Raw genomic sequence first — 16,856 nt, forward strand, 5'->3', positions numbered from 1 at the left:
CCTCCCAAGTAGCTGGGACCACAGGCGCCTGCCTCCACGCCTGGCTAATTTTTTGTATTTTTAGTAGAGATGGGGTTTCACCGTGTTAGCCAGGATGTTCTCGATCTCCTGACCTCGTGATCCGCCCACCTTGGCCTCCCAAAGTGCTGGGATTACAGGCGTGAGCCACTGCACCTGGCCCAGAATCTCTCTCCGTCACCCAGGCTGGAGTGCAGCTGTGCACTGTCAACTCACTGCAACCTCTGCCTTTCGGGTTCAAGCGATTCTCCTGCCTCAGCCTCCCGAGTAGCTGGGATTACACGCACCTGCCACCACACCTGGCTAATTTTTGTATTTTTGGTAGAGGCTGGGTTACACCATGTTGGCCAGGCTGGTCTCGAACCCTTGAAGCCAGGTGATCTGCCTGCCTTAGCCTCCCAAAGTGCTGGGATTACAGGTATGAGCCACTGTGCCTGGCCACAATTTTAGAGTTAAGGAAGGCAATACATCTACCCGCTGTCCCCTAAATTTTAGGAAAGAGTTGGGAGGCCAAGGCTAACTGGTTTTTTACTTGGCGTAAACTACTCAGCCAGCTGGAAGTCTGTGTGAACAGCATTCCAGCCACACCCCGCTCCCGGTTCATGACATCACCTCCCTGAATCAGGCCTTGGCTGGTCATGCTAGCTGATCTTTTTATTGATTGATTGATGGAGATGGAGTCTCAAACTCATGGGCTCAAGTGATACTCCTGTCTCTGCCTCCCGAAGTGTTGAGATTACGAGTGTGAACCACTGCACCCAGCTGTAGTCGATCTTTTAAAATACTTTCTCATTTGTTGGGTGTGTTAAAACCAGCAGTGACTAAGGTTTAACACTTCACTCCACTTGAAGATTCCAGTAAAAAAGAGAATAGAGAGATTTTGGATATCCTTTTCCATAGTTACAGTGCATTGAAATTACTTTCAACTTCGGTAGAAAGAAAAGAAGTTTGTGGATAGATTAAAAACTCTTCAAAAAAGTATTTTTACGGTTTTAATGTTCTTTCTGTATATCATGTTCTAATTGGGCCTCCCCGTATTTCTTTTTCAGACCCAGTGGCTTATTGGCTCAGGAACGCAAGCTTTGCCGAGATCTAGTCCATAGCAACAAAAAGGAACAGGAGTTTCGTTCCATTTTCCAACACATACAATCAGCTCAGTCTCAGCGTAGCCCCTCAGAACTGTTTGCCCAACATATAGTGACCATTGTTCACCATGTTAAAGGTGAGTCCAGACCCTGGCCTGCTTAGGCTGGTGTTCCACACTTAGAAGAAGGATGAGTGGGTGGATGAGGAGTTTTGGGGGGCCCTGTATCTCATCTAAAGGGCCTTTGAAGCTAGGGGCTGGCTTGAAGGAAATTGTGTTCAGGGAGCAATTTCCATGTTTTAATTGCAGAGCTTAGCATTTTGAAATGCTGGTAACCTGTGACCAAGAGAACAGGTTAAAGCCAATAGCAAAATGACTTTTCTAGCATCTCTGTCTTCTCTCCTCTAAGTGATCTCTTACGGACCTTGTGGTGTGAATTTCTTCCTCCAGAGTATTCTATCATCCCCCTGGGCAAATGGAGTTGGGCAGGTTAGGGAATGGCTAAGAGAAGTGATGGAGAAGCTGGGTTGGGCCAGTTGGCAGGTTCCATCTGAATATAAACTCAAGCAAGAGTTGGTGCTGTGTTTCTGAGGAGAATAAACTTCAAGCTTCTCTGTCCTAAGACATGGGAACTACAGTGGAAATCTAATGCCCAATATGGGACTGTGTTTGAACCAGCCATTTTTCCTTCCTTTTCTCAGTATATTTGTTGTGTGGATTTAACTACTTTAGTTGCATCTCTGTGGTTACCGGTTCCTGCAACAAAGTTAAAACATTGTGTCTGCCTTTGGTAACATACTGTGTTTGTTTTAATCCCAACAGAGCATCACTTTGGGTCCTCAGGAATGACATTACATGAACGCTTTACTAAATACCTAAAGAGAGGAACTGAGCAGGAGGCAGCCAAAAACAAGAAAAGCCCAGAAATACACAGGTAAGGACCTTGGCCTTATACTGGATGTTGTAATAAAAGACTTTGTACCAGACATTAAACTTACCATGTTAAATTCTGCTGCTAATGCACCTTTAATACAAAATTTACGGTAACATCCTTCAGACTCTAAGAGAGCTGTAGGCATTTATATTTTAGAGTGTACAGGATATGCTTTGGGATAATAGTCTCTCACGTTGGGCCTGAGGAAAACAGCTCTCTTGACATAGATTAACTCCTGTATTACTGGGAGCTGGCAAATGTTAGCCTGAAATTACTGTGAGTAGGTAGAGTAAATGCTAGTTTCTTTTCTTTTCTTTTCTTTTCTTTTCTTTTCTTTTCTTTTCTTTTCTTTTTTTTTTTTTTTTTGAGACGGAGTCTCGCTCTGTCACCCAGGCAGGAGTGCAGTGGCCGGATCTCAGCTCACTGCAAGCTCCGCCTCCTGGGTTTACGCCATTTTCCCGCCTCAGCCTCCCGAGTAGCTGGGACTACAGACGCCTGCCACCTCGCCCAGCTAGTTTTTTTGCATTTTTTAGTAGAGACGGGGTTTCACCGGGTTAGCCAGGATGGTCTCGATCTCCTGACCTTGTGATCCGCCCGTCTCAGCCTCCCAAAGTGCTGGGATTACAGGCTTGAGCCACCGCACCCGGCCATTTTTCTTTACTTTTTTTGAGGTGGAGTCTTGCTCTGCCACCGAGGCTGGAGTACAACCAGGCTCCCTGCAACCTCTGCCTCCCAGGTTCAAGCAATTCTCATGCCTCAGCCTCCCAAGTACCTGGGATTACAGACGTGCGCCACCATGCCCAGCTTATTTTTGTATTTTTATTTATTTTTTATTTTTTTTATTTTTTTTTTGAGGCGGAGTCTCGCTCTGTCGCCCAGGCTGGAGTGCAGTGGCCGGATCTCAGCTCACTGCAAGCTCCGCCTCCCGGGTTCACGCCATTCTCCTGCCTCAGCCTCCCAAGTAGCTGGGACTACAGGCGCTCGCCACCTCGCCCGGCTAGTTTTTGTATTTTTTTAGTAGAGACGGGGTTTCACCGTGTTAGCCAGGATGGTCTCGATCTCCTGACCTCGTGATCCGCCCGTCTCGGCCTCCCAAAGTGCTGGGATTACAGGCTTGAGCCACCGCGCCCGGCCTTTTGTATTTTTAATAGAGACAAGGTTTCACCATGTTGGCCAGTCTGGTCTCGAACTCCCAACCTCAGGTGACCTGCCCGCCTCGGCCTCCCAAAGTGCTGGGATTACAGGCATGAGCTACTGTGCCCGGCCTAATGCTAATTTGTTTAGGCAAACCCATATATTAATATTTCATGGTAGTTTAGTCATGGATTAAATCATGGTAGTTGGATTCCTTTAGAAGAATTTGCCTGGGGGCTAGAAGCGGTAGCTTGTAGGATTGTCTCAAAGAATTTTAAGGCCCAGCAGGTTTAAAGACTATTCCATTTGGTTGTGGGAGTCAGTTCAGTGGATAGGGACTAGAAACAAAGTTGGCCTTACCTTTAAGGCTGTGGGTGAGTCCATCTTTCTGTGTGTAGCAAAACCGGGAGAGAACAAAAACCTCTAACTTCTGTCACACTTTGGGAACCTGGGACTCTCTGTGTGTGTGTGTGTGTGTGTATGCCTACGGGAGAGTATAAGTATGTAAGTAAAGAGTAAAAGTAATACATACATAAGTCATGAAACATAAGGAAAAATAATGCCTGTGAATCTGTTACCCAACTTAGGAGCTAGAATATTACCAGTATCATATTCACACAATGGAGTACTATATTGTTCTGTATTTTCAATTTTAGGAGAATAGACATTTCCCCCAGTACATTCAGAAAACATGGTTTGGCTCATGATGAAATGAAAAGTCCCCGAGAACCTGGCTACAAGGTGAACTGTTGATTTGATCAGTAATTCCAACAAAATGAGTGCGTTGGGCATGAACTTGACAGAAATGTGTTTGTTTAAATTACTCTCTACTTAAGTTTGTGTTTTTCTTTTAAGGATGGGCATAATTCTAAAAATGAACTACAAAGGGTTAATTTTTATTAAATGTATCAACAACCTTTGTGAAGTGGTTAGAATATGGTAAATGACCCCAAAGTCTATTGAGGTGAGCTTGAGAAAAAAAAGAGAGGAGTTTTGGAACAAGTGCCCATGATGAGAGAAGAAACTTTTTGTGATATTTTTCTGCTTGTAAGTATTATCAAATCAACTGTATACATGCACTATTTCCAACCATGATTTCAGAAAGACATGCATGTCAGAGAAGAGTGAAATATTCATGTCTTAACTTAAGTAGACTGTTTTTAAACAGCTGGTCCAGTTTTTTTTCCTAACATTGTACCATATCTATCATCTGTCAATTACTGTTAAACATTACTTTGATGGCCCAGCTACATTTGCAATGATGTGCACGTAAACACTGTTATTAAGAAGTTAAAGCTTGTATACAATCTTTTACTGTGAAATAACGAAATTGGGCTTTAAAAAATCTTAGTATTTATTGATCTTCATTCACATATACAGTTGACATTTAAAATTACAGATGGTTATTCCAATGCTGCTGAAACCTTTTCTAAAAAAAAATTTGTCTTGTTGGTTGAATGTGATGAGAGGCGCTCTTGGGCAGTCTCTCTTCTCTCCCACCCCTCTTTCCTCCTCCGAGTACCCCTTCTCCAGCTTGGCACTAGCCATGTAAAACCCAAGGTTTTCTTTAAAACATCAGAAGAGATCTTGACCTCCATGCCCTAAAAAGCCAACCCCTGGGAGCAGTGTTGCATTTGTCTTTTTGTCTTTTTTTGCTCATTGGAGGATGCAGAGGCCCAGTTCCCTCTGTTAGGAAACAAATTAAGTGATAAAACAATAAACGGACGGGCAAGGTGGCTCAAGCCTGTAATCCCAGCACTTCGGGAGGCTGAGGTGGGTGGATCACCTGAGGTCAGGAGTTTGAGACCAGCCTGACCTACATGGTGAAACCCTGTCTTACTAAAAATACAAAATTAGCCGGGTGTGGTAGTGCATGCCTGTAATCCCAGGTACCTGGGAGGCTGAGACAGGAGAATCACATGAACCCAGAAGGTGGAGGTTGCAATGAGCCAAAATCGCGCCACTGCAGTCCAGCCAGGGCAACAATAGCGAAGCTTTGTCTCAAAAAAAAAAACCAAAACTATAAACCTACTTTCTGCCACTCCTGTTGTTAAATTTAATTTTTTTAAGTTTAGTAGTTCATGTATATAAATTGTTAATGCAGAGTGAACTGCTCATTTCTTCCTCCCTGAGGTACCTCCATGAGACAAATCCTAGTGTGGGATGTCCTGGAACTACCATGCATCTTTGCCCCCACTGAGTTTCCCAAGAATTGTTGAAAGCCTTTGCTGCAGTGGTCTGAGCAGGTGTGCTGTTGCTGCTGCAAAACATACCTTCATAGCTGTACTGCTTAGGAAGCTAGCAGAGAAGTTTTTTCCTTCCTTCCCTCCTCCCTTCTTCCCCTCCTCCCTCCCTTCCTTTTTCTTTCTTTCTTTCCCACTTCCCCTTCCCCTTCCCCTTCCCTTCCCTTTTCTTTCACCTGGTAATACCAATTTATGAATTCCCTATAGTTTTTAATACTCCCTTTCTAGAGAAATTTCTCAGCATAACTCAGGGTTTTGAAGGCTGCTTAAGTCTTCCATTGTCCCTCTTTGGACTCAGTACTCAGAGATAATTCCAAGTGGAGAATAAGCCATGCGTGGATACTACAGTATAGGTAGGGGAAGGTGAGCATTTCTACTCTCAGTGGTGGCTAAGCCTGAGCCAGCCCAACCACCTACTCTTCCAGAGCTAATTTTAGCCTTCTCAACATTTTTATTTTATTTTATTTTATTTATTTATTTATTTATTTAATTTATTTATTTATTTATTTATTTTGAGAGAGAGAGAGAGTCTTGCTCTATTGGCCAGGATGGAGTGCAGTGGCGCGATCTCTGGCTCACTGCAACCTCCACCTCCTGGGTTTAAGCGATTCTTCTGCTTTAGCCTCCCTAGTAGCTGGGATTATAGGCACACGCCACCTTGCTTGGCTGATTTTTGTATTTTTAGTAGAGAACAGGGTTTTGGTTGTTGCCCATGCTGGTCTCGAACTCCTGAAGTGATCCGCCTGCCTCAGCCTCCCAAAGTTCTGGGATTACAGGCATGAGCCACTGCGCCCGGCCAGCCTTCTCAACTTCTAAACTAGCCAGAGTCATTACTGGGCCAGAAAAGAAACAAACTGAGATCAATGCATAGCATTTTCAGAAGGCCAGCATCATTGTTTTGGAGAACTGGCTTGGGTTCTGTGAGGGATCCTCATGGAGTAACTTCTGTGGGACATCCTGCATCCCTTCCAAGGTTGGGTGAGATGCCTCACATTTCCCAGTGCTTCCTCTGCACCCCTCCATTGGAGTAAAAACCACAGTTTGTGGGATGGTTGAGCTGATGGCTCTGAATCCCAGAAACCTTAATTTTGACTTATCTTTTGATAGGCTGAGGGAAAATACAAAGATGATCCTGTTGATCTCCGCCTTGATATTGAACGTCGTAAAAAACATAAGGAGAGAGATCTTAAACGAGGTAAATCGAGAGAATCTGTGGATTCCCGAGACTCCAGCCACTCAAGGGAAAGGTCAGCTGAGAAAACGGAGAAAACTCATAAAGGATCAAAGAAACAGAAGTACGTAAGCCCCTGTCACCCCTTTCAGACTCTTAAGTTCCTTGTCTGCCCCCTTTGGGCTGTACACCAGAACTTTCAAATCACAGTTTAGGGTTAGTAATTACAGCAACCTGTTTCTTCTTTTAATCCATATAAATGTCAGTAGGGTCCCCAGTTTGAAAACAATTTCTACATCAAAATAGTGTGATCTTTGTCCAAAGAAGGCTTCATGACAAAAGTTAATCTGTTAAATTGACCACAGGGATGGTGTGGAGAATCATTAGAATCATTTGGGAATTCCTTTTGCAGTTTCAGATGTGCCTTTTCTCATCACACATTTTCATGGGGAGGTTGTATTTTAGAAATGGCACAAAGTCATTGTCAAGTAATAACACTGTTTAGTCAAAGAAGCAGGGTGGAACTAGATAGGACATGATTGTTGATCTTAAGTGCTTTTTAAACTAGTTTTACAGACAGTTCCAGGAGAGGTGTTCCAGGTACTCCTTAAACAAAGGTGGCATTATTGAACTTTGTGGGGCAACATTCATGCCTATGTCCTGATGTTTCTGTTTACGTTTTTGAATGTTCCATGAGTTTTTAATCATGTGTCACAAAAAGTAGCACAATTGAAGCCCCATACCTTCTGGTAAGAAGCAACACTTCTGCTGATTCTGAACTTTAGCTGGCAAGCTTTTATTTTTTTGAGACAGAGACTCACTCTGTTGCCTAGGCTGGAGTGCAACTTCCGCCTCCCTGCTTCAAGTGATTCTCCTGCCTCAGCCTCCTGAGTAGCTGGGATTACAGGCGCCCACCACCACACCCAGCTAATTTTTTGTATTTAGAGATGGAGTTTCACCATGTTGGCCAGGCTGGTCTTGAACTCCTGACCTCACGATTCACCCACCTTGGCCTCCCAAAGTGCTGGGATTACAGGTGTGAGCCACTGTGCCCGGCTGTGTTTTTGTATCAATTTTCTGCTAACCCCTTGAGATAAGTCGAACAGTTGGTGTGATACCCATTTTGCCCATTTGAAAGATAAGCCAAGCTTAGAATGATGTGCCTTACGATTACAAGTATTGGGCGCGGGCCCGGTGGCTCACGCCTGTAATCCCAGCACTTTGGGAGGCCGAGGCAGGCAGATCATCTCGTCGGGAGTTCGGGACCAGCCTGGGCCAATATCATGAAACCCTGTTTCTACTTAAAAAAAAAAAAAAATTAGCCAGGCATGGTGTTGCGCGCCTATAGTCCCAGCTACTCCAGAGGCTGATGCAGGAGAATCGCTTGAACCTGGGAGGCAGAGGTTGCAGTGAGCCGAGGTCTCACCACTGCACTCCAGCCTGGGTGACAGAGGAGACTTCATCGCACCAAAAAAAAAAAAAATCACAAGTATCGGCTGACCTCAAACACAGATCTTTTGTTCTACTTTGTCTCCCATTCCAGTGTGTAACTTATGCATTAGGAGCCTTGGCAGCTTTCAGGGCTGCCCATAGATAAAGAACCTGCGAATCCTCAGCAGGGAATGGAAGTAGTAGTACAGTAGTGCCTGGGCCGCCACTTAGAAGTGGAACGTGAACCCCTTAAGCATTTCAGAGTTGAGTCTGGATAACTAACTCTTGATTTCCTCTCCCTGGAACACATGTCTACCTCTGACTTGCTATGTGACTTGAACGAGTCCCCTGCAAACCCCAGTATTCTGTGATTTTTTTTTTCTTTTCTCCGAGACAGAGTCTCGCTCTGTCGCCCAGGCTGGAGTGCAGTGGCGCGATCTCGGCTCACTGCAAGCTCTGCCTCCTGGGTTCACACCATTCTCCTGCCTCAGCCTCCTGAGTAGCTAGAACTACTGGCGCCGGCCACCGTGCCCGGATAATTTTTTTTGCATTTTTAGTAGAGACGGAGTTTTACTGTGTGAGCCGGGATGGTCTCCATCTCCTGACCTCATGATCCGCCCGTCTTGGCCTCCCAAAGTGGTGGGATTACAGGCTTGAGCTACCACACCTGGCCCGTTGAGACGGGGTCTTGCTCTGTCGCCCAGGCTGGAGTGCAGTGGCACAGTCGTAGCTCATGGCATCCTTGAACTGCTGGGCTCAAGTGATCCTCCTGCCTCAGCCTTCCAAGTAGGCTGAGCTAGGAGTATAGATGTGCACCACGATGCCCGACTAATTTTTTAAATTTTTTTGTAGAGACAAGGGCTGGCTATGTTTCCCATGCTGGTCTTGAACTCTTGGCCTCAAGTGATTCCTACCCACCTCGTTGGCCTCCCGAAGCATTGGGATTACAGGCATGAGCTGCCACACCTGGCCTGTTTTGAGACGGGGTTTTACTCTGTCACCCATGCTGGAGTGCGGTGATGATATCAGTGACCTACTGCAGCTTTGACCTCCTGGGCTCAAGTGTTCCTCCCACTTCAACCTCCCAATCAGCTGGGACTACAGGTGTGCACCATCATGCCTGGCTAATTGTGTATTTCTTATAGAGTTGAGGTTTTGCCATGTTGCCCAGGATGGTCTAGAACCCCTGGACTCAAGCAATCTGCCTACCTTGGCCTCCCAAAGTGCTGGGATTACAGGCATGAGCCACTATGCCCAGCCAGAACTTTTTTTTATATAACTGAAGAATGGCCGGGCGCGGTGGCTCAAGCCTGTAATCCCAGCACTTTGGGAGGCCGAGACGGGTGGATCACGAGGTCAGAAGATCGAGACCATCCTGGCTAACACGGTGAAACCCCGTCTCTACTAAAAAATACAAAAAACTAGCCAGGCGAGGTGGCGGGCGTCTGTAGTCCCAGCTACTCCGGAGGCTGAGGCAGGAGAATGGCGTAAACCTGGGAGGCGGAGCTTGAAGTGAGCTGAGATCTGGCCACTGCACTCCAGCCCGGGCGACAGAGCGAGACTCCGTCTCAAAATAAATAAATAAATAAATAACTGAAGAACGACTTACCCAGGTCACACAGCTAATAAGAGACAATGCTGGCCGGGTGTGGTGGCTCACGCCTGTAATGCCAGCACTTTGGGAGGCCGAGGTGAACAGAGCATGAAGTCAGAAGATTGAGACCATCCTGGCCAACATGGTGAAACCCTGTCTCTACTAGAAATACAAAAATTAGCCGGGCATGGTGGTGGGCGCCTGTAATTCCCGCTACTCAGGAGGCTGAGGCAGGAGAATCGCTTAAATCCAGTAGGTGGAGGTTGCAGTGAGCCAAGATCGCAGCACTGCACTCCAGCCTGGTGATAGAGGGAGACTCTGTCTCAACAACAAAAAAAAGAGACAGAATGCTAAGACTCAAATTTGAGGCCTTTTGAGAGTTTTTTTTTGTTTGTTTGTTTTTTCTTAAGGTAGAGTCTCACTCTGTCGCCCAGACTGGAGTGCAGTGGTATGATCTCGGCTCACTGCAACCTCTGCCTCCTGGGTTCAAGTGATTCTCCTGTCTCAGCCTCCCGAGTAGCTGGGATTACAGATGCTTGTCACCACACCCAGCTAATTTTTGTATTTTTAGTAGAGATGGGGTTTTGCCATGTTGGTCAGGCTGGTCTTGAACTCCTGACCTCAAGTGATCTAGCCGCCTTGGTTTCCCAAAGTGCTGGGATTACAGGAGAGAGCCACTATGCCCGGCCAGAGAGTCTTATTTTTGAAAACCTCTTGAAATAGCATGGATATTTAGTGAGGTCAAAGTTGAAGTTATGTGAATTCTATGACAGTAACTTATATTTCCCCTTTGTATGAGTAAGTATGTGTAGGTGAGGAGCAGGGAGCATGATACCTTTCATAATGGAAGACTGAGGGAGGGAAGGACAATGATAGGTTACTGACATTTGGCTGGCTCTGCTACTCCTCTACTCCTGGGATCCTGGCCTTGCTGCCCCCTAGAGGTACGCAGTAACCTCCACTATCACATGGCAGGGCTGGTACTGACCCTAGTACATAGACAGTGACTCATCGTATTAAGATAATTTGCCCTAGTCTGTAATTTCCCCCACATGAAGGAAAGGGAAGGGACATAACTCTGGGAGAGTTACGCCAGATCCTAGGCTTAGTGACACAACCTGTTTGAGCTCAGTGGGAGGTAATATGTGGAGTCGTCGTATAATTAGAGCTAGGTTAGAATCCGGGCTCTGCTTGACTCTCTCACCTGAGCCTCCTACCTGTAAAATGAGGGAAATAATACTGAGTCATGTTGCACTTTACTGCATGCCAGCTATGTTGGTATAAAGTGTTTAAACACATTGTTTATTTAGAGAACCCTATAAGACAGGTAGCATTCCCGTAAGAAATAAAAGTAATAGAAAGCACTAACCGATGATAATATACAAAGCTATTTATCTGGCCCAATACCAGATACTTCGGAGCTCTCAATATAGTGTTAATTTCCTTCTCCCTTATTAATTCATACCTGTATCTTAGACTGAGCTACTGGAGGCCATGGACTGTGTTTTGTTCCTGCTTCTGTGTATGTCCTATGTTTATCACAGACTCAGACATAGATGTGTCTATGAACATAGATGTGTCATGTGAACATGACTGACAGAATTGAGGGGAAGTATCTTGGGTGGGTAGGTTGGGGGTGAGCTGGTTTTATAAGGTTACTCATCATCAGTTTCTTCATCACAGGCACACTTTTGATTGTCCTGTGCTTATCCATGAGGCCCCAGCCAAGCAGTGTCCCCTAGAAGATGATTGATTACCCTGGCTCTTCTCTTTTCACAGGAAGCATCGGAGAGCAAGAGACAGGTCCAGATCGTCCTCCTCTTCCTCCCAGTCATCTCACTCCTACAAAGCAGAAGAGTACACTGAAGAGACAGAGGAAAGAGAGGAGAGCACCACGGGCTTTGACAAATCAAGACTGGGGACCAAAGACTTTGTGGGTCCAAGTGAAAGAGGAGGTGGCAGAGCTCGAGGAACCTTTGTAAGACCCTCCCCTCTCCCCCTTTCTCTAAGCCCCTTGCTCCTACCAACTCTGATTATGTTTCATCAGAATACCAGTTTTGTTGCCTTTGACATAAGTAATCCAATCCAAAGACCCTGAATCTTTGGTTCTCCTTCCCACATTTCCTGGCCTTTCCATTTTTTGTTGCTTTTCTGTTCATAATCACTTAGCTAGAAAGCCTCTTACGGCTTCTGGTCTCAGAACTTCCCCCACTTACTTCGACTACTGCTGTTTATAGGGAGGCCCTTGGGGCAGGTTTGTCCTCTGTGCAGGCTACAGACTTGAGATGAGCAGAAAGGGAATGGCTGGAAACCAGCTGACCAGCATATGACTGGAAGACAGCTGTCTCTTCCACACCAGAAAAGTGTTTGAACAGAAAGCAGGGGGGTTTGTTCCCCATTCCTGGCATAATCCTTTGTTCCTTTTTCCCTCATTTATTGCAATAGCAGTTTCGAGCCAGAGGAAGAGGCTGGGGCAGAGGCAACTACTCTGGGAACAATAACAACAACAGCAACAACGATTTTCAAAAAAGAAACCGGGAAGAGGAGTGGGACCCAGAGTACACACCCAAAAGCAAGAAGTATTACTTGGTATGTGTCTGGGGATAACCAGGAAGGGTCAGAGGGCCTTTGACACACACAGTAGCTGATACCAGGCCTTAATTAGTTTGTCCAAAACTGATTAAATTTATGTGCAGGAATATTGCACTGAGGCGTGTATACTTGCATAGTGCTAACTGGATGGGTGTCCTCTAGAGAGGCAGTCCTGGTCTTCAAAGGGTTTATCATTGAAGATGTTTATGGATTCCAAGATAAGCAAGAAGCGTTGGTCTTGTCTTTTTAGTCTGTGAACTTGTTTTACTGCTCAACCACCACCCCACCCTCAGCCTCCCTCATTCCTGTGGATAGAGCCATAACCCTTCCCCAATGCTGCTGTCCCTCACTGCCACTCCTTCATGCAAGAATGACCAGAAAGACAGCTCAGAATCTCTTTGAGGAAAGGGATGTCTCTCCAAAATGAAATGCCACTGGGGCTTCTCTCATCTAAGCTATTGATCATTCCCCTGCACTCTGGGCCTCCTTCAGATTAGGACTGTTATAGGCTGGAGTTCCTGGCCTTGAGTGAGCCCTCTTGGCCTTGGTATGTAACAGCAGGCGAAGATCCAGGCCGGTGTGAGTGTTACAACTAAGGTAAAGGAGCAGCTGAATCTCCATCACCTGCTAGAATGGCTGGAATGAATCTATGTTGTCAGTTGGACAGCTAGGAAACAGGTTGTGTGTTTCCTGTGCATGGCTGTGCATGGCCACCATCCCTTTTCTAGGGTTGCTGCTGCTGGTAGCTGCTTTCAGGCTACTAGAGGACCTTTGAACTTATCTCTAGGGAATTGTAGTTGGTTGGGCCCAGGTTGGGTGCTGGAGTGGGACTGCTGTAGGGGAAGAATTAAAGGCCATCTCCCTTGCCCCTGTCTGCCACCTGAGAGAGTATTGCCAGCCTGATTGATTTAATGTGAACAAGCAGCCGTGGTCAGAAGAAGCTGACACTTCTGCTGAGCTGAGCTCCAACAGCCTAAGACCCTAGCTTGTGTGTGGGGGGGTGGTTTAGGTTCTGAAGTCTTGGGGCTGATAAGGTAATGACTGCTGGTTTTCTTTTTTTTTTTTTTTTTCTTTTTTTTTTTTTTTTGAGACGGAGTCTCGCTCTGTCGCCCAGGCTGGAGTACAGTGGCGCGATCTCGGCTCACTGCAAGCTCCGCCTCCCGGGTTCACGCCATTCTCCTGCCTCAGCCTCCCGAGTAGCTGGGACTACAAGCGCCCGCCACCTCGCCCGGCTAGTTTTTTGTATTTTTTTAGTAGAGACGGGGTTTCACCGTGTTAGCCAGGATGGTCTCGATCTCCTGACCTCGTGATCCGCCCGTCTCGGCCTCCCAAAGTGCTGGGATTACAGGCTTGAGCCACCGCGCCCGGCCACGACTGCTGGTTTTCAAAATGTTTTCTCATTCGTTGTTTGATTGGATCCCTCCTTCTGTCTCATGAGATTGTCAGAGCAAGGATTGTTTGAAATGTAGGTTAATCCTTTCCTTGAACTAAGTGAAAAAGAAAAAAAAAATGAAATGTAGGTTAAATGTTCTTTCTACTTTGTCACACTGCCTCCTTGCATAAAACAGGGGAGATACAAAATGAGAGTGGAGTTGGAGGGTCAGGAAGAGCCCCAGCCCCAGCATTGGATTCTGAGCATTTGGAGTGCAGTGGCACTATCTCGGCTCACTACAGCCTCTGCCTCCTGGGTTCAAGCAGTTCTCCTGCCTCAAGCCTCCCGAATAGCTGGGACTACAGGCACACACCCCCATGCCTGGCTTTTTTTTTTTTTTTTAATATTTTAATAGAGACGGGTTTCACCGTGTTGCCCAGGCTGGTCTCGAACTCCTGACCTCAGGCAATCCGCTCGCCTCGGCCTCCCAACGTGCTAAGATTATAGGCATGAGCCACTGCACCCAGCCGCATTGCCTCCTTTCTTAACTGCTTAACAACCCGGTTCACATGGAGTTTCACGTTTTGGTGTGATTGGCTTTCTCAGACCCATCCTTTGAGAGAGGATGTACTAAATCATATGGAGTTGCTTAAAGTTCCTAAGCTTTTTCCTCATTTGCAGAGTGGGAGGTGATAATGATAGGGTAGATATGAGGATTAAATGAGATAGTATATAAATGTCTTACTTCAGTGCTCAGTGACTTTATTTTCCTTAAACTATGAAGGGTTCATGCTCAGTGAATCATCATCATCATCGTTGTCATCATCATTACAGTGCTCAAGCTGTTACCTTAAAATTTCTAAATCACTCAACTGATATTCTTGTGGATCTGAACCACTGGCATTTTTGGAGCAGGGGACAGGGAGAAGTACAGAAAAGGAGCAAAAGGGGGGGTTTAGGGCACAGGTTCTTTTGGGAAAGGCACATTTGGGTGGGTGCAGAGGAGAGAGCTCTGGCTACATCTTATTCACTCTGGCACTGATGGCAATTTTCTTTCCCCTCAGCATGATGATCGTGAAGGAGAAGGCAGTGACAAGTGGGTGAGCCGGGGCCGGGGCCGAGGAGCCTTTCCTCGGGGTCGGGGCCGGTTCATGTTCCGGAAATCAAGTACCAGCCCCAAGTGGGCCCATGACAAGTTCAGTGGAGAGGAAGGGGAGATTGAAGACGACGAGAGTGGGACAGAGAACCGAGAAGAGAAGGACAATATACAGCCTACAGCCGAGTAGGGGCCACCCTTGACGGGATTCCTGCCCAGGGGAGAGAGGCACTGGGAAGATGGCTGGCTTAACAGAGGAACCTCAAGAAGATTGCGTAAATCCTACCCCCACCCCCCACCAGCCGTGCAGATTGTACTACCACAAAAGGCATCCCTGGCACTGTCTCCCACTGGACAGAGGAGGCTGGCCGTGGAGCCCGGGGTCAGGCCCAGCTCTTGAGCAGAACACAATGCATTGGGCTTTAGCTGTTTTTCTCATTTGTTGTTGGTGTGTGGGGGTGGGGGCAGGGGTAGGGCGGGAGAGCGATGCTTGGATTTTTGTTTCCTATTAGAAACCAACAGTTCTGTTCTAATTTCTTTTCATTTGGAGCTAAGAGGACTAATTCGATGATTTTCAATCTCTTCTCCCCTGTCCTGATTTTAAAAAGCCCCTTTTTTTTTCTTTTTTCTTTTTTTAGGCATATGTAGTAATATTAGAAACATTTAATTTGGGAAACTTTGATTCTTGAAAGAGAAAACAAAGCATGTGAATAAACTTTGAAGTGTTCACCTCAGTTTGGGACCAAACTGCTTGGATCTTTGTAAAAACCGATTTTGTATGTCAAGGAGGAGTTTAAGGCCTTTCTGACCACCTTGTGTTCCCCTTTTCTGCGCAGCCATGTATCACGTGGAGTTGCTCCTAACCACACCTCACGTGCCCCTGAGCCCTATTTCCTGATTTCTTCTGGGCTGGACTTCCCTATTCTCCACCAGCAGCTCCAGTATCCCAAACTTTCTAGTCCTGCTGATCCTCCCAGCAACGGGGTGGAAACTGGAGGGCAGTGTCTGGTCTGTTTTCTAAGAAACTTATGAATTCTATTATCTTTACAAATATAAGATGAGAAAATTTTTTCAATATTTTTTATTAATCTTTTTATAAAATGAAAAGAAACTCCTGTGATCGATTAAGGAAGGTGGTTATGGCTGAGTGGTTCATGGGGTTTTTTTGGGTTTTTTCTTTCTTTCTTGTCTTTAACCTTAAGCTGTTTAAGTTGAAGCATTCAGATGTTTGGGGGGAAACAACCTCTTAAAATGGGTCCTTGTGCTTGCCTTCTGGGGAGGCGGTCCTGAGCAGGTGAATCATAAGGCATTTATGCATATGTTATATGCGGACTGCACCCACCTCTCCCCCCAGCCTTTGCCTCTTGGGTTGTTGTGCTGCTTTCCCCTTACTTTGCTACATTTCTATAGTTAAGTTGGTTTTACTTGAATGATTCATGTTTAGGGGGAAAATGAAAATCTCCCTTAAAATTTGTTTCAACTCCTCCTGCAAATAAAATAAATGAAGTGGCAGATGTAAACGGGCTTTGTTCATTGTCACCCTGAGTGTGTGTGTGTGTGTGTGTTGAGGGTGGTAGATAACTTCCCACAACAGTTTGAGAAAACCTGAAAGACAAAGGGCCTGTGGGGCCTTGCACAGGCTGCTGAAGTCCCTCCCAGACAGACACACTCGTTCCTGGGAGGAGCATTGTGTACCTTGGACTCCCCAGGAGAAACATTTTTTCCACTGGTGTCATAGGCAAGGACTTTGGCTTCCTCCGTGGTGGTGGGGCAGGGGTCAAGGGATGTGGTTAGTAGGCTCAGCCTTATACCTGAAAGAGCCTATCCCACATGGACTGGTCATAGGTGGGCCCTAACCTTCAGACTCCTGCCGGCTGGGGGCTCAACTGTGAGCAGAAACCTTGGAAGCTTGTAAAGTTCCTTCTCCCTGCCTAACTCCCAGGGAGAACCTGGAGGTGTTTTCTGAAACCAAACCAAACCATACCTCTGGCCCTAAAGCAGGGGTCTTTGCTGTCTCCTTCCTATATGGGGGTAGAGGGTGGGTACGCGGCCAGAGAGGAGTATGCCTTGCAAGAAAGACTGGAAGTGTCCACTCAAAAGTTATTGCTGGTACAAGGGCAGCCACTTCGTTCACTCAAGGCCGGTTTAGAGCGGTTGCTACCTGCTGGGGGACCCCACCCTGGTATG

The 16,856-nt window shown here is 46.3% G+C and overlaps 1 protein-coding gene across 4 annotated transcripts in view; it reads left to right on the top strand.

The window, feature by feature from the left end:
- Positions 1-16,189, top strand: part of THRAP3 (thyroid hormone receptor associated protein 3) — a 99,420-nt gene extending 83,231 nt beyond the window's left edge. For 3 of the 4 annotated variants that reach the window (XM_030942455.1, XM_010360426.2, XM_030942456.1), the window contains 7 exons: positions 1,068-1,240; positions 1,925-2,036; positions 3,827-3,911; positions 6,521-6,708; positions 11,389-11,587; positions 12,055-12,198; positions 14,638-16,189. In XM_030942455.1, coding sequence (XP_030798315.1) covers positions 1,068-1,240; positions 1,925-2,036; positions 3,827-3,911; positions 6,521-6,708; positions 11,389-11,587; positions 12,055-12,198; positions 14,638-14,859 — 1,123 coding nt within the window. In that variant the 3' untranslated portion in view covers positions 14,860-16,189. The remainder of the gene's footprint in view (positions 1-1,067; positions 1,241-1,924; positions 2,037-3,826; positions 3,912-6,520; positions 6,709-11,388; positions 11,588-12,054; positions 12,199-14,637) is intronic. The other variant, XM_030942457.1, reaches the window with a different exon arrangement.
- Positions 16,190-16,856: the final 667 nt, after the last annotated feature.

Source organism: Rhinopithecus roxellana, chromosome 12, assembly GCF_007565055.1.
Source record: "Rhinopithecus roxellana isolate Shanxi Qingling chromosome 12, ASM756505v1, whole genome shotgun sequence".
In the NCBI taxonomy this organism is placed as follows: domain Eukaryota; kingdom Metazoa; phylum Chordata; class Mammalia; order Primates; family Cercopithecidae; genus Rhinopithecus; species Rhinopithecus roxellana.